General features: G+C 47.4%; 2 protein-coding genes across 6 annotated transcripts in view; one reads left to right on the top strand and one right to left on the bottom strand.

Moving 5' to 3' along the window:
* The window catches only part of FRYL (FRY like transcription coactivator), a 302188-nt gene extending 286096 nt beyond the window's left edge, over window positions 1-16092 (top strand). For 4 of the 5 annotated variants that reach the window (XM_062213674.1, XM_062213676.1, XM_062213677.1 and 1 more), the window contains 8 exons: window positions 155-362; window positions 1718-1867; window positions 2839-2937; window positions 8222-8290; window positions 11126-11143; window positions 11912-12022; window positions 13511-13701; window positions 13988-16092. In XM_062213674.1, coding sequence (XP_062069658.1) covers window positions 155-362; window positions 1718-1867; window positions 2839-2937; window positions 8222-8290; window positions 11126-11143; window positions 11912-12022; window positions 13511-13701; window positions 13988-14249 — 1108 coding nt within the window. In that variant the 3' untranslated portion in view covers window positions 14250-16092. The remainder of the gene's footprint in view (window positions 1-154; window positions 363-1717; window positions 1868-2838; window positions 2938-8221; window positions 8291-11125; window positions 11144-11911; window positions 12023-13510; window positions 13702-13987) is intronic. The other variant, XM_062213678.1, reaches the window with a different exon arrangement.
* Window positions 16093-19127: 3035 nt separating this feature from the next.
* ZAR1 (zygote arrest 1) lies at window positions 19128-23200 on the bottom strand. The gene is made up of 4 exons (XM_062213739.1): window positions 22406-23200; window positions 21250-21342; window positions 21094-21168; window positions 19128-19271 (listed from the first exon to the last, which is right to left on the bottom strand). The coding sequence occupies exons 1-4, from the start codon at window positions 23198-23200 to the stop codon at window positions 19128-19130; spliced, it is 1107 nt and encodes a 368-aa protein (XP_062069723.1).
* Between the last annotated feature and the right edge of the window lie 810 nt (window positions 23201-24010).

Genomic DNA, 24010 nt, shown 5'->3' on the forward strand with positions numbered 1-24010 from the left:
CTTTCTCTCTCACACTGTCCACTCTGTCAAAAAAAAAAAATTTAGATTGTACAGTTTCCAAACCGATGTATATGTAAGAATTAATATAACCACTGTTGACTGAGTCTGTTCTTTTATGGTAGCATTATGATAACTGTGGTATTTGTGTTAACAGTCAAGAGGAAGAAGAGCAAGATGGTTTTCCAGAGGTCCAGACGTCGCCCCTGCCGACACCTTTTCTTTCTGCCATCATAGCCGCTTTCCAGCCAGTGGCGTATGACGACGCAGAGGAAGCCTGGCGCTGCCATGTCAGTCAGATGCTGCGCGACAACGACGGCTCCTGCGCGGTGTTCACCTTTCATGTGTTTTCCAGGCTGTTCCAGGTCAGTGAGGCTTCAAGTCTCTGAATTCACATTATATTCACATTGTAGTCGACCTCAATAAGTCATGGTGTTTCTTCTAAAGTCAGTTATCTCAAATTTTAGTCGTCCTACTGATTAACGACTTTGTTTGAGAGAGAGTAATATTGCTTAAATGTAAACAGCGATGTTGTAGAGCTGCTAGTTCTTCATACAGTGACTGGGTCACAGATCTCCCCGAGGGAGCAAGAATACAGCTCCAAAACAGCATCTGATCAAGGCTCTGCTGTGCCTGGCACCGCTGAGGACACCCTAGCCCCTGCCTTTAGGAGCTTCCAGTTGGTGTCCTGAATCAGTTAAACCAAGTGTTAAGGTGTGGCATAGTGGGTAAAGCCGCTGCCTGTGATGCTGGCATCCCATTTGAGCACCGGTTCGAGTCCCAGCTGTGCTGAGTACTCCATGGGAGGCACCATGCTAAACGCCGTATATAAGGTATCCTCACAACATGACAATGGGATGTAGATAACATTTTTGCATCCTGTGGAAAGGGAAACTGAGTCAGAGAGAGATGCCATCATTGAAGTCATTGTCCTCCTAGCCATCTCCCACATCTCCTCTCTAGCTAAGCAAATTTGGCCCAGCACCGAAGACCCCACTAAGGACACCCTCTCCCTGAAGCTTCGCCGACCACGCCAACCTCCTGCTGCTCCCTCCCGTCAGTTCTTTGGTGCTTATTAACCACAGCATTTATTTAACTCCATACTACTACATTGTTACCTGGTTTTTTGTTTGGATTTTCTTTCCTTGATAACTCCTTATACTTGTTCTAAAATCATCCTAATGCCACCTAACAGTTGTACACACACACATGTACATATTATTTGTATAGTTAACTGATAATAGTCTAAATCCATTGAGTCTTTTATATGGGTTTGGCACTACCTGGTTGTCTAACGTAGATGAAGATTCCTGGATTCTGCAAAGATTCTCTTCATAATGCGTTTGTACGAAGCTAATGCCCGTCAAGTCCAATGGCAGCCTGCAGCCACGGGTAGTAAGCAGCATTTCTGACAGTTTCTTTCAGGCAGGTCTTCCCTGCAGCAGAGCCAATCCCTCAGACGTGGAGGACTGACTTCTGACGCTCTATAGCTTGCGTTCCCCATGTCTGTCCTAGAGAAAATCATCTAAGGATGGGGACATGAGTAGCGTGTCATTAATTTCTTTCAGAAATACTCCTTGATAAATCTATTTTTCTTTTTGGAAATTGATGTGTTATTAGGATGTTATATATAACGTTTTCTCTACTTATAAGTTATGCTTCTTTGTTTAAACGTGAAAAAAAGGCCGCCTGAAATGTTTTCCTGTGCTTTTCCCCACAGACAATTCAAAAAAAGTTTGGTGAAATAACTAATGAGGCAGTCAGCTTTCTGGGCGAGAGCCTGCAGCGGATTGGTACCAAATTTAAAAGTTCACTGGAAGTGATGATGATGTGTTCAGAATGCCCAACAGTCTTTGTGGATGCTGAAACAGTAAGTTTTTACACACAGGCTTATTCTAAATTGGAATGATAACTTTCAGTAAATGGTCTTTTTAAGACAGTTTTAAACTGTGAAAATTCAGTTTTCAGCTTGGTTATAGATTTCTGATAATACACAGTTCCAGTGTATCAGAGCGGCAGCCTGTGACTGTTCCTGACTCCAGCCCCCTCTGCCCCAAGTATGGTATGGAGTACAGCAGGGAAAGGCAGCTAACAGCTACTCCTGCTCCAAGTCCTAACGGGACGCCAGAGTCACACTCCCGACCAATGAATAAAAATGGGTAGATGGCCAGACTCCCCCCTAAGATATCCAGAGCTCCTTGGTCTTCCCCTTCTTGTTGCTAAGTACACTTAGATCTTTTAGGATTTATTTGAAAGGCAGAGTTAGAGAAAGATCAGTCTTCCATCTGCTGGTGCAGTCCCCAAATGGCTACAACAATGGAGCTGGGCCAGGCTTGATGCCAGGAGGCAAGAGCTTATTCCGTGTCACCCATGATGGGTGCAGGGACCCAAGTAGTTGGGCCATCCTCCACTGCTTTCCCAGGTGCATTAGCAGGGAGCTGGATCAGAAGCAGAACAGCCAGGACTTGATCCAGTGCCCTATGGGATGCCGGCACAGCAGATGGCAGCTTTACCTGCTATGCCACAGCACTGGCCCCCACTTATGGTTTGTGTTTCAAGATGTTTGATGACTCAAGGTCTTCAGAGCTCCAGGGGTGATACCTTTGAGGTGTATACTGGCCTGTCACGCTGTTTCACGCCTGTGTCAGTTTTGAGACCACCGTCCTTCTTGGACACCCCTCTCATCCCTCTGCACTGTGACTCTCTCAGTGAGAGGTCAGCTCCTAGGATGGCACAGACACAGAAAGGGAAAAGCAGCCATCAGGTCCTCCCTGACCCAAAGTTGTCAGTCTCCGGACTGATCAGAAATGGTCACCTACATCACTGTTTCTGATTTGACAGCTGATGTCATGTGATTTGCTGGAAACGCTCAAGTTTAGCGTATTGGAGTTGCAAGAACACCTGGACACCTACAATGCCAAACGGGAAGCCGCAGAGCAGGTGAGTGCTTTTCACTGTGTGAACCATGTCGTTGGCTCCAGACACCAGGACTGCTAACTTGGCAGCAGGAGCAGCACTTGCCTCGGGCTTGTCTGAGATGTGGAGGCCTTGGGGCTGTCCCTGCAGTGAATTCCCCTAACTGGCTTCCAGAGATCAGCCTTCAAGGAGCACAGTGGACAGCCACAGCTTTGTGAAAGGCTGCTAGGTCGAGACATCTCGCTGCTGCCGCACTGCTGGGGGAAGTAGCAGCAATGTTTCTCTGAAGCCACATTACAGAATTGTGGCCTAGAAAACCTCTAGCCTCTGACAAAGTGGTGATCTGCTTCCTGTGCCGTGTATGTGGGCAGGCAGGAGATAAAGCACGCACGCAGTAGAGGACTGGGAATGCCTGCTAAGACATGCTTCTTCCATTGCAGCTGGCACTGGAGAACACAGTAGCTCCATTCCCCGAGAGTAAACTGGTATGTTTTCAAAGAGCAGGGGCTGAAAAGCAGAGGGAAAAACGCTCCTTCCACACAAACTGTAAGGGTAGGCTATTTTTCTAGACAAGTCTAGTAGTAAGTATTACACATGTAAAAGCCTATGAGGGCAGCTACTCCCTAAGTATTCTAGACAGCATCATAAAGCAGATAACCTATACAAATCTGTAGAAAAATAATCTGTCACCCAAGTTATAGCTACAAATAAAAGTACTGGCAACAAGTGACATCTCCCAAGATCATACAGAGCTGACAGAACGGATGCAGACCAAACTGGTTTCCAAGGAAGGGTCACTTGGAACTAATAGAAAACCTGCAAGGAATGAGGAGATGATCTTCGACTCAGGTTAAATTTGGGATTGGTGGAATATTTCAGGGAGAATATAGTATGAGAAAATACTAGCATCAGTACTTTGTCCTCTGCCAAGGGGAGAGGGACCTTAAATTTGGACTGAAAGATTACTGACAGGTTGGAGAAAAAGAGCAGGCGTTCAACATCAGCAAACTGTCAGCAAGATGTGCTCACTTGATAACACACGGTGCAGGTACTCTGATATGGATCTTTGCACAGGTGTGTTTTTTTTGTGTGTTTTGTTGTTTTGTTTTGTTTTGTTTGTTTTTGACAGGCAGAGTGGACAGTGAGAGAGAGAGAAAGGTCTTCCTTTTGCCGTTGGTTCACCCTCCAATGGCCGCCGCGGTAGGCACGCTGCTGCCGGCGCACCGCGCTGATCCGATGGCAGGAGCCAGGTGCTTCTCCTGGTCTCCCATGGGGTGCAGGGCCCAAGCACTTGGGCCATCCTCCACTGCACTCCCTGGCCACAGCAGAGAGCTGGCCTGGAAGAGGGGCAACCGGGACAGGATCGGTACCCCGACCGGGACTAGAACCCGGTGTGCCAGCGCCGCAAGGCGGAGGATTAGCCTGTTGAGCTGCGGCGCTGGCCGCACAGGTGTGTTCTGATGAGTAGCCATCTAGGAGTGGAATTTCTAGGTTATAGGCTATACATCTGGTCTACTTCAGTAGATTCTGTCACGCAGCTCTCCAAGGGGTTACAATCCCGCGAGAAGGATGTGCAAGGGTGAGCATTGCTTCATATCTTGGCCACCAGTTGATATTGCTAGGTTTTAAATGTTCAATCATTCTGGTGGCCGTGTGGCATTAAATTATTTTGCATTTCCTTGATGACTAAGGGTAGAGCCCCTTTCATACTGATACCTCATTTAGGTATTTTGTGACATTTGCCTTCTAGTCCCTTGCCCATTTTTGTGTTTGATTTGTAGTTCTTTATCCTAATTACAAGGCTTTTATTGGATATATGTATTGCAATGTCTCCCTCCCTATGGCCAGGATTTTCACCATCTTTAATAGCATCTTTGGTGAACATGGATCTTTAATTTTAATGGAGTCCACACTACCAGTCTTCTCTATTATGGTTCTGTTTTCACGGCTCCAGAACCGTTGCCTGGCCTAGCAGCAGAGGTATACTGTTACAGTAATGGCCCAACCTCAGTGCAACGTGGCCTTGCCATTCCCCATCCAGAGACGAGCATGTTTGCCCTGCTCTTCAATCTCCAGTGGCCACGTGACTCGTTCTAGTCAAGCAGATTCAGAGGCAGTCCTGTACAACTTCGGAGACTGAGACTAGGCCTTTGGAACTAACTCATGTCTGTCAGAGTGTAAATCGGGATGAACTCCGGCCTGCTGGAGGATGAGAGGCCTTCCAGAGGCAGGGGCGTCGCAGCCGCCAGCCAGCGAGCCAGGCACTTGCATGAGGCCAGCTCCGGGTGACTGCAGACTCATGAGTGACCCCAGGCAAATTTGGAAGCAACTCCCAGCCAACGCGTAGATTCATCCTTCACTGGAAATATGGATTACAAGTATTTCTTCTCTGTTGTTTTAAGCCATTAAATTTTAGACCAAAAGCTACTGGTTTGTACAGCAAAAGGTAACTATAAAATAGGAAAATACATATATAAATGGCAAAAACATAAGATATCTACAGATAAATCTAAGATACAGATCTCTACACAGGAAACCTTAAGTATTACAGAGAGAAATTAAAGGCCACCAAATAAATGAGGCTATACAATGTGTATGATTCAGAAGACTCAATATTGAAAAGATGTCGTTTCTCCCATAAAATGACCTGTAGATTTAATGCAATCTCATTTAAAATTTCAGTATATTCATAGATATTGACAGGCTGATTCTAAAATTTATACACAAATACAAACAGCTGACAATAGGGTAAACTATTGTCTTGAATATAGATCAGCAAACCGGTTTTCAGGTTGTATATGGCCCACTGCCTCTTTTGTATATAAAGTTTTTTTGGAACACAGCCATCCTGTTTGTATAGATATGGCCTGTGGTTCCTTTTGCAGCACAGAGCTCGAAACTTGGAGCAGAGTCTGGAGGGCTTGCAAAGCTGAAAACGCTATCTGGTCTTTACTACAAACCTCACCAAACCTTGTCTTGGAAGAACAACGACAAAGTTTGAGGACTTAGATTTCTAACCAGAAGGCCTATTAAAAATCTCAAAACTGGGTTGTACTGGCAAAATAGATAAACAGACCAACAGAATACAGTGGAGAATGCAACCCAAGACGTACACATGTATAAAAGCAGAACATACAACAAAGGTGCAGCGTTGCGACGCAGGCGGGAAAGAAGACTTCTCAACAAATTGTGCTAAAACAACAGATTTTGTACGGGGACAAAAGTGAACCTAGATTCCTTCTTGTTCTGTCTCTTCTCTTTATCTAACACCAAGGATTTTTTTTACCATGAAGTTTTCCTCCTCTGTTGGTTTCTTAGTTACATATTTTTTGGAATTATCCTCATGTGTTCTAAGCTCACAGGTGAAGGCTTGCCCTATTTACCAGGACCCCAGCATCCTGGCAGGAACAGAGGGATTTCTGCCTCCCCAGACCCTGACCAGAAGCCTCTGCTGCCTGGGGCCTTGGCCTTTCTGCCCATGATGAACCTAAGAACACGAGTGTCCCAGGAGGATTCTGTGCAGGCTGTGGGGCGCAGGCCTCGGCAGTTCTCTTTCCTTCCGGGTCCTGGCCTTCAACACCTCACACCTAACCCCGTCTTCCCAGCCCAGTGACACTACTGGGCACAAACTCCAGGCTACAGCTTTTGATTTAGCCTCTGTGTCCAGGAATATGAATGAGCAAATTCCTCCAGGATAATCCATGGGGGGACTGTGGGGCTCACTGCAGTGCCTTTCTCCAACTCCCCAGGTCCTGGCTGGTAACATTCAGCTTCTCTAACTGTCCTGGAAATCTTACACGCCTAGTCAGTCACACCCAGAAACTGAACCTCACCAGTTAGATCTTTACCTTTCTTTGAGCCTTGAGTCAAGAAAAGACGCGAGAAGACATACCAGATGGTCACCGCAGGGTGTGCTCTGTGCAGGCCACCTGCTGTGTCTCAGGCGCTCTGCAGGCCATGGGACTTCATGGTTTGGGCTTCTAACAGAAAAAAATATATGTTGAGTAGTGCCCTCAAATTCTGTATTACTAGGTATACAGTATTAAAAGTTATATGGTAAGAATAAGTCAGTAAATAACTGAAATTACTTTTAAATTTATTAGTATACAAATTCTCGAACAAACTGGACCAGAGTAGTGATAACTGTGTAAACATTTTCTATGAATAAAGATAATGCACAAATTCCACCGTAGGTGTCAACTTGAATTTTGCCGATACAAAGAAATCTGCTGATAGCTTTTGACAGTGGGTGCCACTGACCATCTCTCACCAGAAAAGCTTAACATGTTTTTCTTCCAAGATGCTGTCAAGTAAATAGCCTAGAGGCTGGAGCAGTCTGAGGCACTGGGATAAAAGGAACATAAGGTCAAAGAGATTGCTTTTGAACTAAGATGTCTAATTTTAATTCTTTGTAGAACATTGAGCTACAATTGAGAATTTTAAATGTCTAATACTAAAAGATTTTTGGAGTCCTTTTTAAAGCTAGATTTTTTTAAACGTTCTAATGAAAAAGCCTTCTGATTTCTTATATTAATGATTAATAATGTCACCAAAACAGAAAGTCAAAACAACTGCTAATAAACCTGTCAAAACCTAGGAGGACCTTACCTTGCAGGCTCTTAGCTTTTACGTCAACTGGGAAATTCTGTGGCTGTTGTGCTGTGTTCTATACCAGGATGCTTTTAGTTGAATAAAGAAAACGCACTTTAAAAACAACTCTAGGAATAGCCCCTGGACACAGGAGACATTTAGCTTCTGCATCTATTATTCTTCGGAGATAACATGTTTGCCATTCATTACAGTCCAAAAAGAAAGAAAGAAAAAAGTAAGAACCAGATCTTAAATGCATCTTGGTTTCTGTTTCACTAATTAAAACTGACACCAGTGTTCTGAGAAGCAAATAGACCTGGTTCATTCTAAGTCGCCTTTATTAGATTGACCAGAAGGGAAGCATACGTTCACTTCCCCATCTGACATTAGACGAAGGTCAGGTGTAGGTTGTGAAATTTCCAGTAAAAATCAAAATGAAGACTATTCTGCACAGAAATGGAGCATCACAGGCCCTTAGAAGTTATTGTGTTTTCGTTAGGAAACTGTCCCGTGGGTGCATCTGGTTATACTGAGTGTATCCTGCTGTGTCCCACAGAGTTGGACCAACTCAGAGATGAAAATGTGTATGTCTACAGCTAATGCCAGAATCTGTCAATTTTTAAGTCTGTTGTTTTATATGACTAGGCTGTTACATTATGAATTTCATTGTGTATTATACAATTACTATATTGTAACTTACTGTTACTTATTTTCTTAGTGGTTAGACAATTGTAAAAGGACATTTGGTGCCAAAGAAGACATATATAGGATAAACACAGATGCACAAGTAAGTTTCTTGTTTTGTTTGTATTTCTGTATCTGGGAAAACCATGTGTATGTTCAAATGTCCTTATCTGATATTCCTAGAGATAAAGACACGTGCGAAATTTGTCATTTTGGTTATCAGAACAATCTTTGTACAAGTTAGGCTCAATGAAATTCTGGCTGGGTAATGAACAATTTACTTTAATAAAAATGAATGACCAGCTCATGACTGAAGCTTGGTAACACTCTGCAGATAAGCTTGATGGGTGTCTGGGCAGTCCAGGTCAGCTTTTAGTTGCATCTGCTTCTTAAATTCCAAACCGTCCTGCGTTAAGCGCTGTGAAGATGGACGGTCTGGTCGGGAAAGCCGACCCAGGAGCAATGTGGTGGACGCTCCGGTCGGCCTCTCCAGAGGTGAAATCTGACCGGCTAAGTTATGTTTTCTCCAGTGTAGAGTTCAGTGAAAGATTTAATGATCTATTTACTGTAGGAATTGAGGATTAGTTACAACCTATAAATTATTCTAATGGAGATGCAACATCCTGTGAAGAAAATGCATTATCAACTACAAAGTCACCGCCATTTGGCTTTAGAATGCCAATCTTGTTCAACTTCAGTTACACTCTAGTCCTGTAAAAGTAATGCTATTGTATTTGTCCAAGAATTTGAGCTTTTAGAAAAACCAAAATGTGGAAAAAATAGTGCTCAGTAAGTGACCTATTTCAGGCTGTGCTAATGGCACGCCACACCCCTACCCCTACCCCTTGGTTATGTAGATAACATATCATCCCCATTTGGAAGATGAAGGAACGGAGGCTCAGAGAAGTTTATCTAAAACTAGTAAGTAAACAGGAGCGCCAAGACTCCAACTAGGCAGGCTTGCTACAAGTCCTGCACCGTCTTAGAAACTGTTAAGTCATCTTGTAAAGACATGAAGCCACGTACCAAATTAGCCCCAGCCTAGGATCAGATTCTTTGGTTCTACAGCATTTTGCCAGTGTTTTGCACTTGGGCAAGTAGTGTAACCTCTTTTCCTATATAAAGTACTTGGTTATACTAAGTGAATTCCAAGACTCAAGCCAACTGACAGAGCTTGAGCTTTTCTAAGTGAAAACTGAACACTATACATTTAAGACTTCCTTTTGTAAAATTTATTTTATTTGAAAGTCAGAATTACAGAGAGAGAGAGGGAGGGAGGGAGGGAGAGAGACAGAGAGAGAGAGAGACTTCCAGCCTTTGGTTTACTCCCCAGATGGCCACAATGGCCTGAGCTGGGCCAGATCAAAGCCAGGAGCTTCTCCCAGGTCTCCCTCATCGGTGGCAAAGGCCCAAACACTTGGGCCATCTGCTGCTGCTTTTCTCAGGCTGTTAGCAGGGAGCTAGATTGGAAGTGGAACAGCAGGGACACAACTGGCACCCATATGGGATGCCAGTGTGGTAGGCGGCGGCTTTACCCGCTACACCATAATGCTGGCCCCAAGACTATTTCTGACCTCACCCTTCAGGTTCAGCTTCTCTTGTTTGGAGATCCCTCTTACACTACACTTTACTCTCCTTCCCTGTATAGCCTCTTACATACAGCATTTATTGAATGAGTAAATGCAGAGGACGCCCATGCCGGTGTCAATAGTCTTAAAAGCAACTATCTAAAGTATGTATCTTCACCTAGTCACTTAGTATCTGTGAGGTGAATGTTTGGTAGTTCAGACCTATAGAATTTTAATGACACTTTTGCTATTTGTTACAATTGTGATAATAAACTATTAGTGACTTTGCTTTGTATCAGACCTATTAATGTCAAAAGAGTGAGAAAAGCATTTGACTCAAATTATTAATTTCCATGTGAAATAAACTGTATAGAAACCAAACCTCAGAAATTTAGGTATGCTAACATGCTTGACATCATCGCGTGCCCAGCTAATGTTTACTGCATGGCTGTCCATACCCGTGATGGTAAATGGTGTGGCGCTAAGTCCACCTTTGCTTAGCAAATCCTTTCCAGATAGGAATAAATGTAACAAACAGTCCTTCAGAGGAGTCTATTTAGAAAAGCAGGCTTAAGAATGACTTTTAGAAACTCTATTGACATTGTACCAATTGCTGTTTAATTACAAGCCATTCCGCACTTAATGAGACCAGGTCCAAGTTGCTATAGATGTTGCATTGCAGTAATTTTTAAGGTAGTCCATACATGAGATGTTTCACTATGTGTTTTTAGATACAGTATCTTCTTTGATTGAAACCTGGGTACATTTCTGTAACTCACTACATGAGTTACAACTGGAGTGGAGGTTAAAGTAACACATCCGTTTGGATAGTCTGTCCTGCAACTCTGCACCAATTAGGACAACCTGGGATAGTAAAGGGGTGGGAAGCCTGGTTGAGCCACACCAGAGAGCTTCTTAGAGGCTAAAGATTACTAAAATTATAAGCCAATTCTTCTTTGAGAAAGAATGATAATACATTTGTCTTATTTTCTAGTAAGTTTTCCCTTTACTAATGGAAATTTTATTACAGTTGATTTTTTTTTTAAGTTTAAAAACCTAGTTAAAATACTGTAGCCAAATTTCTCAAGATTACATGAATTCAGTTTTACTCTTTTTGGGGTGTATATAGAAATAACCATAACCTAAATGTAATCTAGCTATTATTTGACAAAGAATTAAACACCCTAAACTGTTCCAGTAAATGTCTAAAAAGTTGTGTTCTGGAAGTAACAGCATTTTCTTTGGGGTGTAAATGTGTGTTCTTCTGTTTGCCTGGGACATCTGTGACCCTGGTTAAAATGATTTCTTACACTAATTCTTGGTCTTTTTCTTCTTTTGTATTTTTTGTGACCTGATCACCTCTTGCTTAGCAAATGGAAATTCTAGCAGTAAGTGACCTGTCTTGATTTATAGACTACTTACCCTTGCCAGACAACCTGGTTTTCATCTGCCATTTGTCCATTCGTGACCTAGCAATGTTTCATCATGGACTACTTTCAAAGTAGTGTGAGCTTCAGTTTCTCATAGCCCTAATCCATGAAATGTTGGTTTTATAAAAATAAGATAGTATGTATGTACAACTAGCAGTCACCTTTTTCTACAACTAACATATCTCCTTTTAAATTTCTTAATTAAAAAAAAATCAATTTGCACATGTTAATTTCAGTGTCTCATTTCAATGAGATTACTATGTAGTTTTCTTTAGAAAGCTTTGACTTAGACCAACTCTTCTTACATTTTAGGTTAAGAGATTATCTATCCACTTTCACTTTGCTTTCTCAAGCTCTTTTTGATAAATGCAATGAGATCTACATATCAATGGGGGCAAAAGTCTATGCATTTGTAAATTTCTTCCATTATGAATTTTAAATTATGGAGTCCCTTTTAAAGTACCCCATATATTGCTTAATGTGAAAATGTGCCTAACCCTGCAAACAAATTACATAACCAACAATGATCCTATTTTAACACCTGTCTTCAAAGCATCTTTCATATGCCTCTCATCAGCTTCACACTGTATTAACTTGCTTACTGCAGAAAAATAAATGCCAAGGCTATTTTGACGTAATTAGAAATTTTTACTTGGAAATAATGCTGTCTAGTCAAGTTGCATGGAAAATAACACCTAAATGTAATGTAATGTTATTTATTTCTAGGAGCTGGAGCTCTGCCGAAGGTTATACAAATTGCATTTTCAATTGCTGCTTCTGTTCCAGGCCTACTGTAAACTTATCAATCAAGTAAATACAATTAAAAATGAAGCAGAGGTAAATATTCAGTTGTACTAAGCCTCAGTAACTGGTTCTAGAAAATTTAGAATGGCATGCATGTTTTCCTTGTTAGAAGAGGTTAAGTCTGAAGGCACAGCGAATCCTTTCCAAGCTGAGGAATTACCTTTGGAAGCAGTGTGCACCGTGGGGAGGTTAGGAAGGAGGACAGCAGCCATCCAGCAGCAGTAGCAGGTCAGCTGCAATCAAAAGTCAAGTACAGCACATTAGTTCCAGAGATACAAAAATATTCTAGTACCTTAACATCTCGACCACAGTATTCCTGTAAGTCCTATTAATGCGTTCAAGAACAGTATGTTCAAGTTACTTTGAATGCTGGAAATCAATTAACATAGAAGTTCAAAGGTAGTGTGGCTTTGGTCTGTTCTTCCCCCTTGTCATCTGCCAGTACTAAAACTGGGGAAATCACTTAATTTTAAAAAAACAGAGATGGTTAATTCTGTAAAATGTACATATACTTATGTATGTGCACTTATATACATGTGTACACAGGAATTTCAAAGTTTGTGGGAAAAGCACATTATCTTTTCATTTCATTTTCCTTGAACTTTTTAAAATCATGTGTGCGTGTGTGAAATACGATAACTTAAAGTTTTCATGGGTTGGGCCTCATGGTAGAGGTGTTAAGTCACCATTTGGGACACCCACATCCCGTGTCGGAGTGCTGGTAAAGGTCCTGGCTGTCCACTTCCAGTCCAGCTTCCTAATGATGCACCTGGGAAGGTAGCAATGGCGGCTCAACTACTTGAGTCCCTGCCACCCACCTAGGAGACCCACATGGAGGTCGTAGGTTCCTGGCTTTGGTCTGGCCCAGCCCTGGCTATTATGAAGCTGCAAATGGAAGCTCTGTCTTCCATGCCTTTTATTTAAGTAAAAATGATTTTAAGAATTTTCCATAATTCCCCCCCTTAACAGTAAATCTATTTTTACTATCTAAATATGTAATCATGTGTTAAAACATTCATTACAACTTAGGTCTGTATCAAGAATAATCTTAAGACAATTGTTTGATGCCTGAAATTATATATTCCTACTATATAGGAAACTTGAAATATTAATTGCCTTTTTTAAAAAAAGATGTATTTGGGTCAGTTACAGATAGAGGGAGAAATACAGAGACAGATGAGAGATCTTCCATCTGCTGGTTCACTCCCCTGATGGCAGCAACGGCCAAGGCCAAGCCAGGAGCTTCCTCTGGGTCACTCCACATGGTGCAGGGGCCCAAGCACTCATGCCATCCTCTGCTGCCTTTCCAGGCCACCAGGACACGAACCAGAACCCATATGGGACACTGGCATTGCAGGCAGCAACTTAACCCTCTATGACAAAATGCTGGCCCCACTTTTAACATTTTAAAATAATCTTTACAAGAGAAAATGGCACTGGCATCAGGCATGCCCTCATACCAACTTCCTTGCTCTGTGGCCCTGGACACAGGCCAGCTCCTTACCGTTGCACGTGTTTCAGGTCATCAACATGTCCGAGGAACTCGCCCAACTGGAAAGTATCCTCAAAGAAGCCGAGTCTGCTTCAGAACACGAAGAAATTGACATCTCCAAAGTGGCGCAAACGACCATAGAAACTGCCATTCATTCTTTAATCGAAACTTTGAAAAATAAGGAATTCGTATCAGCTGTAGCCCAAGTCAAAGCTTTCAGGTAACGTGTGAGGGGCTGTAAAGACGGCTCCTGGACAACTAGCCTGGACCTGCCCCCATGCTGGGCTCCAGTTCTCGCTGGTTCCACGTCCTGTCACTGCAGGAGGACGTGACTGTCTCCCCACAGTTAGCACTTTGCCACCAGCAGTCTTAGACTTGTCTCCCTCTCGCGGGGAACACCAAGTGATGCATTTGCTCACAAGCAAGCTGTGTTGGGATGGTCACTTAAAATGCAGTCGGTCTTCAGGCTCCCGTCTCAGAACTTGACCCATGCCCTGTCTTTTCAGGTCCCTGTGGCCCAACGACATCTTTGGTGGCTGTGAAGACGACGCTGTGCAGACTCTGCTGCACATCTACTTCCATCATCAGACGCTGGGCCACACTGGAAGCTTCGCCGTCATCGGCTCCAACCTGGACATGTCGGAAGCCAACTACAAACTGATGGAACTCAATCTGGAAATAAGAGAGTCTCTACGTATGGTGCAGTCATACCAACTCCTAGCACAGGCCAGACCAAACATGGGAAGTATGGCGCGCACTGGATTCTGAGCAACTTCAGGCATTTACTGAAGAGGACTAAGAATAGTAACCAAGCACCTTTTATGAACCCTTGCGATTCACTGATCTTTTTCTTTTCTGGCGGCATCTACAGTTATAAGGCCAAACTGTACGAAAAACAAGGATCTGGAGAAGGAAAAACTCCAACAGCTGCCAGCACTTCCCACAGTAACTGTATGAAGATGGAATTTTTAAATTAACCCATGTGAAAACAAAAGGGCTAAAAGTGATGCATACAAACAACATTACTTTCTGGAGAAAGCAAAGGATTCCAGAAGTGTTTGCAATAATGGCCTCTAATACTGAGACATCGGGAAGCAGGTGAAATGAGGCTGAAATAAGGCTGGTTCATTTTAGCCGAAGACCTGCAGAGCTGCTTGGGTTTCTAGCAGTCACAGACGTAACCCTCACTTGATGCTTACTCGCCTCCATGAACATCCATTCGGATATAGATGTACACAGAAGACTTATTTGCAAAAACCATTGATTTTTCATTATGTGGGTTGAGGAATTGGGGTGTTTTTGTTCTGGTTTTTTTTTTTTTTTTTTGGTCTGTATAAGGAATTACGTGTGTGTGTGTGTGTGCGCGCGTGTGTGTGAGAGAGTGAGTTGGGATGTATGGACGTGTGACAGTCACATTTTCAAGGCGTGGATGTTTGGTGATAACGTCTCAGAGCATGCCTAAAAGAGCACTGCAAGATTATTTTTGAAGAAATTTTATTTTATTAGATCTAACTCTTCATAGTGTGTAAATGTTAGAACATTTTAATAATATTTTAAAACTGGGCTTTCCCGGTATTTCAGAAAGAAATAATATATCTGTTAACGTTATTGGAATGCTGCTCAGTCCTCTGATCAGTGCTTCTGTTACTGTTGTCGATAACTAACCAAAGTAGATGCCTGCAGAGACTTTAAAGTGTAAAATAAAGGTGTACGCTGCCCGTCAGCCATTCTCATTACAACAGTTAACTTATTCTATTCCATAATTATTATAGAAACTGTATAGACTAAAACCAGTATTTTCTTGTACATTTGTGCCATGCACTGTTATACAAGAACAGGTGTACAGAGCTAAAGAAAAAATTGTGGTCATTGACAGAATATATGACTTGCAGGCTCCGAGGTCTGCGGAATTCCAGAAAAGAGATGCAAATGCATTTTTATATGTTGATTCAGGACTCGTGTGTTTCACCCGAAAGGAACCCGGGGCTATGGGGAAAATGAAAGGAAGCCTGAAGACTGACTACCAAAACATGCAATATACTCACTGTCTACGTCTGGCGCTTAACAGGAACTGGATTCTCTGTCCTTTTTTAAATAGCATTTTGTAAAAGAAATGAATGTAGTCCCACAACTCCTCTGATTTGAAAGGAACACCTTGTATTTTTTATATGCATCTCTTATCCACTGTGACTTTTCTTTTTAAACTGGGCTCTGTGACTCCAGAGTTTAGAATGTAGAAATGAAATGCTTGGCTTTGCCTTTTCTTGGGGGCGTGGACCCTGCCAGAAATGTAATTCTGCTCAAGTGCATTAATGGAAGGCACTGTGCACGCCGTTGGACTGCTGACCATAGTCATGCTCCCCGTAAGATTCCCTAACTGGTCACGGCACATTCGTAATCACTGTATTTTTTGACCCTGATAAAAACAATTATTTTGATGGTGTTCTGGTACTGTACATGGTGTCCTTTAAATTATTTAATAATTTTTGGGTGTGGGGCAGGAACAGAAGGATGGTGTCCAGAGACACACCACACTTTACATCCTATCTTACTATCCCCTATTTTTCTCGCCCTCCTTACATCCTTTTTGTTAAAAATAAAAAGCATTGTAGCTGTCGGTTTATGTTGCATTTTTGAAAAAGAATGAATCCCTGTAGTGTGCCTCAGCTTTCAAATGTTACCTTCATTCTTAAGTGTAACAAAATTCAACTCCCCAAACCAAACCTCTCAGACAGTTGAGGATCGCTTTCTGAATGTATTTGTCTAAATCTGACAGTAACATAGAACAAATACACCTGCAGAAGGCAAAGTGCAGATTCATTAGGACTGTCCTGTTGCACCTGGGCTTTCCGCACACCTATGCATGAATCCAAATTTAGCACTTACTACTAGTAAGACACGTCCAATGACTACTGGGTCATCTCATTTAGTTCCACACAGAGGCCAGCTTCTGCTATTTACCACCTTTTTCTTTTGGCCATGAACTTGTAAAATAACAGCAAAGGAAGAGGCCTTTCCAGTGCTGTGAGACCGGGGTGTGGGACTCGCTCCCCGTCTCGTGGAGGACACTCACCAAGCCAGAGCGCGGTTCCTCCTGCAGTTCCGGGAGCGACGACCGCCCGGCCAGGCACCGCCACTGCCGAGGGAGAGGAGACGAAATGCGAGTCAACGTTGTGCTGCTTTCACAGCCTCTGTCTCCGGTTCTCAGTCACCCACGGTCGCTGTAGGAAACAGGCAACATGGAGAAGGCTCATGTCCTGTCCCCGTGCCCAGAGGACATTTTGGAGTCCTTCCCTGTAGCCCCTCTCAATCAGACTCAACGTCTTAGGAATCTCCGATTCTACGCGTGCCCAGTTTGGCTGGACCTTGTTGCTACGATGCTGTCACTGCCAATCTGTTCAGTAGCTCAATGTCTGCTGACCCTAAAAGGCACACTTTGACCCTTGTGTTCCCCAACCATAACAACAGGGTGGACTGCCCCGCGGGGAAGATTTATGGCAAACAGTGTTGAAGAATGACATAACCAGCCAGTAACAGCCGGTGGATTTCTCTCATTGCTGGTGCTTGTCTTTAATTGCTCCGTTTATTCAGCAAATGCCTATTGACCACACGTACCACTTGCACACCAGGGGAGGCAAATTAACCTCTTAGCCTTGTACCACCCCCATCTAAGTCAATAGCAACGTCAGCGCAGGTGAAAACATCCCCTCATTCCCAGTGCTCCAGTCATTTCTTTGGCCCCACCACCACTTCACGTGGACTCTGAAAGTCTCCCGGCTTGCTTATAGGTATCCTGTATGGATGTGGTTGTTTTTAACGACGAATCAGATTGTCACATGCCCCACTACCCACACCACACCTTTAGAACCTTTTAGTGGTTTCTCTCATGGCGACTAGATAAAAACTAATCCTCTGAGCAAGGCCTAAGGAAGTCCACCCCGTCTGGCCCTACTATTTTTACCTACTACTGTGGCCACCTGGGTTCTCTACCACAGGGCCTTTGCATATGTTGCCCAAGTCTGGACTATTTCCCTGTCCCATCTTCACCTAACTCGGGCTGCAGCTCAGCTGAGGTCATTCTTTTAAGGCAGGCCCTCCCTGGCCTCCCAAAGTCAAGCCTATGTAGCGTAGGCTCTTAAGTAGGCCTTGCACAGCTCATGTCAACTCCCACTTTACTTTTCCTCATGCGAAAGGCAGTGCCCATCTACCCTCTACACTGGAAGCTCCTTGAGGAAAGAGGCCCCATCGAAGCCGACTCATGCTCCATTTCATAGTGGGGTGCTTGTTTAAGTACTTCACCCAAGAGCGTGAGTAGGCCCGGGGGCCCAGGAAGCTGCGCTGTGACAAGCAGCACCTGGGGAGACCTCAGCCTGCAGCTCTCACAGCCCCTTTGGCTGCAATGGCCAAGGTGTCGGACTTCTGGCACCTTCTTGGTGACCTTGGATGGCATGGTTAGCACGCAGCGGCAGCTGCGACTCCCCCGATCATGAAGCCGGCAGTCCCTCAAGTCTTATCAGAAGCACCCAAGGCTGTGAGCGCCACCCGAGCAGGGTGCCAGCAGTGGGCCCCGTGTTGTGGGGTCGTTTAGGAACACTAGCTAGGTGCAGGCCCAAGGAGAACCGAACGACTGACGTTCAGTCGATAGAGGCTGAAGACTGTCTCTGACCCAAGATCCTTAAACACAACTCAGGAGGCCTAATTCTAAAAGCTGGGGGGTGGGGGTGGCCCAGGAGTTTGAATGACAGCCTCAAGTGAACTTCAGATGGTAACAACCTCCTAAGCTGCGGAGGGCAACCTACGCCAGCCTGGGAAGCTGCAGCTAGGGGAGTGCTCCTAGCCCTCCTCCCCGCCTGTCTGCACTCTGGCTCCTCCCCAGGCAGCGGCCAGGGGAGGCTCCCAAGTTGCAACCCTACAGACCTACCTGGGACTTCAAATACCTGCACACCTGATATCCTTAGAAGTTCATGGAAAAACATTTTAAGCTACAGATCTCAAAGTTTCGCTCCAAAGTAAACAAAACAAAAACCTATCTTTGAAAGGCAGGAGAGAGGGAGGGAGAGAGGAAAGACTTGGGGGGGAGGGGCAGACAGAATCTTCCATCTGCTGGTTCACTCCCCCAAAAAGACTGCAACAGCCAGGGCTAGGCCAGGCCACAGCCAGGAACCTGGAACTCCACCCAGGTCTCCCACAAGGGTGCCAGGGGCCCGGGGACTTGGGTCATCATCTGCTTTCTCAGGAGCATGAGCAGGGAGCTGGATCAGAAGCTGAGCAGCCGGGACTCACACGGGCGCCGAGAGGGGACGCTGGCACGGCAGACGGTGGCTCAACCCACGGCAACACAGCACCTGCCCCAAAGTCTCTTTTCCTTCCATTTTCCCCACAAGGTTTTTGAAGCACCCTGTCTGCAGGCCTCCTGTTTCAGCAGCATTAACCTAGCTCAGAGGCTGGCCTGTGACATGTCAACCAACGCGCAAGTGCCAGGAGGACATGGGATTCTATGCAGCCCGTAGATCGTTTTGCAATACCTTTATTTGGAGGCTGTCAAAACATACTGCCTTTGGAAGTACTGTGAGGGAGGGGGGAGCCCGGGAGGACACCCCGGGCCTGCCCCACAGCACGCCGCAGCCGGGCCTGCTCTGCACTGGCTCAGATGATGTACTTGAAGCTGAACGTGCTGTCACAGGATAGGCGCTTGCCTTTGCATCGCCCACACAAGTCCTGACGATGGGGCCGCTTAGGGTCCACGTGGCGAAGTTTCACCGGGCAGGAACATCTCGTACGTTTGCAACTCTGAAAAAGTCCAAGTGAGAAGTAGGCCGAGAAACCCCTGGCAAGGGCCCAGGCCGTCCCCATCCACGCACATCTGGGTTTTGCCTACAGTCCCCCAGCCCTGGCAGCCACATGGTTAGGAACTGAGGGTGCTAACCAAGCTAGAAGGATGCTACATGGCACTGGATTCGATTCTGAATCGTGAGCTTTGCTTTCAAATGGCTTGGTAAGAGGACATTTTTCCCCTTGCATTTAAAGTGTATAGGAAGGAGAACAAGCAAGCAGGGGAGGATTTTGACGGAGCGGGTATGGTACCCTTCTTGAGAAGGGTGCCCCACAGTGACCAACGGTTCTCCCTTACTTTCTCCCCACCCACCCTAGGCAACATCAACAGCCAACAGGACACAAGTGCACTAATCAGGCTGCCTCAGCTCCTATCAGCTGCATGACAACACTAGCCACTTCCTGCCCCGTGAAGACCATGCCAAGCCTTCAGCACACTGCTTAGTTAAAAGCAAGCAAGCAGGGGCCGGTGCTGTGGCTTAGCCAGTAAAGCCACCCTCGGTGCCGGCATCCCGTATCCCATGTGGGCGCCAGTTCAAGTCCGGGTTGCTCCACTTCCAATCCAGCTCCCTGCTAATGCACCAGCAAAAGCAGCACGTGATGACCCAAGTGCTTGGGTCCCTGCACCCACTTGGGAGACCTGCAAGAAACTCCTGGCTTGCACTTGGCCCAGCCTCCACTGTTGTGGCCATCTGGAGAGGATGGAAGACCTCTCTCCCTCCCCTCCCACACCTTTCAAGTAAGAAAGTTTTAAAAAAGCAATAGGTTATGAATTAACCCCATAAAGCTCGACAGCTTGGATTTATCTGAAAACAAATCGTCCCTTTGTGAGCAGTTAGGTAAGGATGAAAGTTTAAACCCTGCGTTTACACAAAGTACTCACAACTCAGCCAAATGCTTTTAGTGAACACACTCTTTCCAAACAGCCAGCCTGCACTGCTTCACCATAGTAGGGAATTATCCTATTTTTTAAAAATGACATTAGACTGAACACACAGTTGAAAAAGTTAACATGCCCATGATGGGCAGGGGCAGAAGGAAGTTAATACCAAGGCTGCAGTTTGATTGTGTATTATTTCTAAAACTCCTAGCAAGAAGAAATAAAAATCTAAGATCAGGGGCCAGTGCTGTAGGGTATCAAGCTAAGCCTCCACCCACAGCACTGGCATCCCATATGTGCACTGGTTCATGTCCCAGCTGCTCCAGTTCTGATCCAGCTCTCTGCTACGGCCTGGGAAAGCAGTAGAAGATGGCCCAAGTCCTTGGGCCCCTGCACCTGCATGGGAGACCTGGATGAAGCTCCTGGCTCCTGGCCTTGATCAGCCCAGCTCCACTGTTACTTGAGGAGTCAGCCAGCGAATGGAAGACTTCCGTCTCTTCCTCCGTCTGACTCTGCCTCTCAAGTAAACAAATAAAACTTTAGAACAGAGCCTGAAGCGCCGGCATCCCATATGGGCACCAGTTCAAGTCCCTGCTGCTCCTCTTCCGATCCAGCTCTCTGCTATGGCCTGGGAAAGCAGAAGATGGTCAAAGTCCTTGGGCCCCTGCACCTGCTTGGAGACCTGGAAGGATCTCCTGGCTTCGGATCAGCACAGCTCCAGCCACTGCAGCTAATTGGGGAGTGAACCAGCAGATGGAAGACCTCGCTCTGTCTCTCCTTCTGCTTAACTCTTTCATATAAGCAAAATAAATCTTTAAAAAGACAAATACATCCAAGGAACTCCTAGAACCCTCTGCCAGCACCCCCAGCCCAGACACGAAATGCGAGAATCCAATTTACTTGGCAGGTGATGTCCTCCACGCGGTAGGGGTTGTAAGACTTCTGACAAGTTCTGCAAAACTGTTTGAAGTAAACCTGTGATGAGAAAGAGGATTAACTCACAGCGAGAGGCCCCCAACGCGCTGGCACAGAAGTCAGATGTACGGCGTGTCTTACCTTGTTCGTGCCCTGCACACACCACACATAGGCACTCTCCCAGCGGATGTTACAGTCCTTGCAGTGGTAATAGCCGTATTTCTGCTCTAGGAACTGAACAACAGAATTCCACAGGTTACCAACAAGGCACGCCGATTGCCTGCTACCTAACACAACCTCCTTCCAGCCCCTGGAGGAAAGTGGAATCAGGTTTGGGTCAGCCTCTGCCCCGCAGTGATTACGTGAGCCAATAGCTTAGTCAAGCAAGTAAGCACAGGCCCGAATGAGCTCGAGAATTCCACGGGGCGGCCTTCTCCCTGCAAGATTAGCCTGCTCCTGGCGCGCGTGCACACACCCACGGAAGCCGTGGAGCTCGAGAGGGGCGAGACTGCATCCAAGATGCTTTGCAGTGTTCCCTCAAGATCAACCTGCTGCTCAGGTTCACGGCCAGCAGGTGGACACTCGGTCAGCCGCAGTCAGTATGAACCGAAGCAGGATTACCCCACACTGTCTCCCGACTTGCCGCCCAGGGCGCAGCAAGCTGCACACAGGTTTTGAGAGTTAGGCCTTTAGAACTGCAGGTGAGCATACTAGAATGCAGCCACGCAAGACGAAGTCACCTAGGATGCCACGCGGCCTTGTATGTGTGGCCAATCTGCGAATGAGGGCCCTGGCTCAAACTCAGCCCTGGGGCTCTAGTGGGACACAAAGACCACGCGCATGCCTTCCCGAGCAGAATCGGGTTTCTGAAAGGGGACGCTGCCTCCGGGAAGGCCTCCAGGGCTTCCAGCTTGCAGCGGGAGGCCGTTTGGGGAGAGCTTGCAGGACCCAGTAGTGCATTTAGTGGGGGAAATGGAGGCCCGGGGGAACCGGCTCTGTCGCTGGAGAGGTCACCTCCGGGTGCTCTGGAATCCAGCACCCAACTCTGGGGTCAAGACTCGCCCCTTCTCTCCCACCCCCCGCCCGCCAGCAGGGTTTGCGCGGGCTGACTCGGGAGCCCAACGGGATGCCCGGGCCAGTGCGCGGAGTCCCCCCGCCGGCCGCCACACACACGGTCGCGGCGTCTCCGCGTGTCCCCGGCAGCCGCGGGGCGAGGGCCGGCCGAGAACCCGGAGACCCGCAGCCCCGAGGCTCCCGCTGGCGCCCCAGACGGCTTCCTGGGTCCACGCAGCCTCACCTGGAAGCGCAGGCGCTCCTTGCCCGGCTCCACGAACTTCTCGCGCGCGGTCGCCGTCTCGCCTGGGTCCCCGGCGTCCGGGGCCCTCCCGGGGGCCGCCTCGCCTCCCTGGGGCTCCCGCGGCGGCAGCCCGGGCCGCTCGGCGGGCTGCTCCCAGCTCGCGCGCACCGCGGCCTGCGCCTCGTCCTCCTCCGGAGCCCCAGGCGGCGGGGGCGCCTCCGTCGCCGTCGCCTCTCCGTCCTCGGGGCCCTGCGGCCTGGCGGGCGGCCGCCCTCGCTCTCCGTCCGCCGCCTCGGTCCCCTCCAGCAAGGCGGCGAGGCGGCGGGAGACCACGGACGAGTAGACGGCGACGGTGCGCGGGAAGCGCACGGGCCGCGGGGAGCCGGCGCGCTGCGGGGAAGCCGGGGGCTCGGGGTCGCGGGCCCTGCGCGGCAGCGTGCGCCGCCCCAGCGAGCACTGCACCGAGGCGTCGCGGCGCGGGTTCACCTGCACGGCCACGTCGCGGCTGCTGGGCCTGCGGGGCCGCGGCCCGAGGCCAGGACTCACTTGCGACAGCAGGGCCATGAGCTGCGCCCGCTGGTAGCTGTCGAAGTACTCGGCGGCCGTCAGCTGCCCGTAGCCCGGGAAGGACGACGAGGCGGCGGCGGGAGGGTAGCCCCCGCCTCGGGGCCGCCAGCCGTCCCGGGCCGCAGCGCCCTTGCCCTTGGGGGCCGGCGGGTAGGGGTACGGGCACGAGTAGGGGGCGCACGCCGGGTACATGTACGCGTCCAGCACCTCGTCCCCCAGCGCAGCCATAAGCGCAGCCTCAGTAGCTCCGCCCGCTGCCGCGCCCTAAATAGGCGGCTCGCCCGGGACTGCGGGGGCTGCCGGGCCAGGGTCCCAGAGGCCCGCGCCACCCTGCACGCCCTTCCACTCCGGCCTCTTGTCCGGAGTCCCCGCCAAGGGACCTCTCCGCACCCGGAGCCTGGCACAGACACCCTCGGGTGACCTGGAAAGAGGCTTCCTCTGCGGTCAAGTACTGACTGGGAAGTGGGCGCGTCCCGTCCTGGGGGAGGATCCCAACGAGAGCGAATTATCGCCGATTGCAGGGCCAGGTGATCCCCATGCCCCGATTGCTCCAGGTTCTGCGCAGCCCGGGTGCCTCCAGCTGGCGGGTGGAAGGCGGCAGATTGGGCACCGCTGTGGGTTACTACCTCTTAGCTCGGTGCTCAGACGCCTGCCCACTGAGCCCTTCCTGCGGGTGTATGGGGCAGGCCTGGGGCACCGTCCCCTCGGCTGCTCTCTGCTCTGGGGCAAGCTCCCCTTCTCCCGCGGTGGCGGGGTGCCCTTGTTTAGCTCCGGGGTGGAGAGCGGTGCTACAAAATTCCCTCCCAAGCCACTCCTCCTACAGTAAGAGATACAGAAATGCCGAAGATCCACGGGTAGGAAAACGGCTTGTCCACTGGAAACTGGCGATTCGTTACTGATGGGTACCAGATAATCAAATTCATTAATGAAATTGGCCTCTGTTGGATACGTTCTGACAATAAAATACCGTATTTCACCGTTTAATGGACCTATTTGGGAATTTTTTTGAATACAGGTCAAAATCCAGCGTTATTGGGT

The sequence above is a fragment of the Lepus europaeus genome, chromosome 16 (genome assembly GCF_033115175.1).
Source record: "Lepus europaeus isolate LE1 chromosome 16, mLepTim1.pri, whole genome shotgun sequence".
Classification (NCBI taxonomy): domain Eukaryota; kingdom Metazoa; phylum Chordata; class Mammalia; order Lagomorpha; family Leporidae; genus Lepus; species Lepus europaeus.

Coding starts and splice junctions, on each gene's coding strand:
- ZAR1 (XM_062213739.1), bottom strand. CDS start 23,200: ATGGCTGCGCTGGGGGACGAGGTGCTGGACGCGTACATGTACCCGGCG. Junction 21,343..22,405: donor AGGAGCGCCTGCGCTTCCAG/GTGAGGCTGCGT, acceptor TCTGTTGTTCAG/TTCCTAGAGCAGAAATACGG. Junction 21,169..21,249: donor GTGTGCAGGGCACGAACAAG/GTAAGACACGCC, acceptor TTCTCATCACAG/GTTTACTTCAAACAGTTTTG.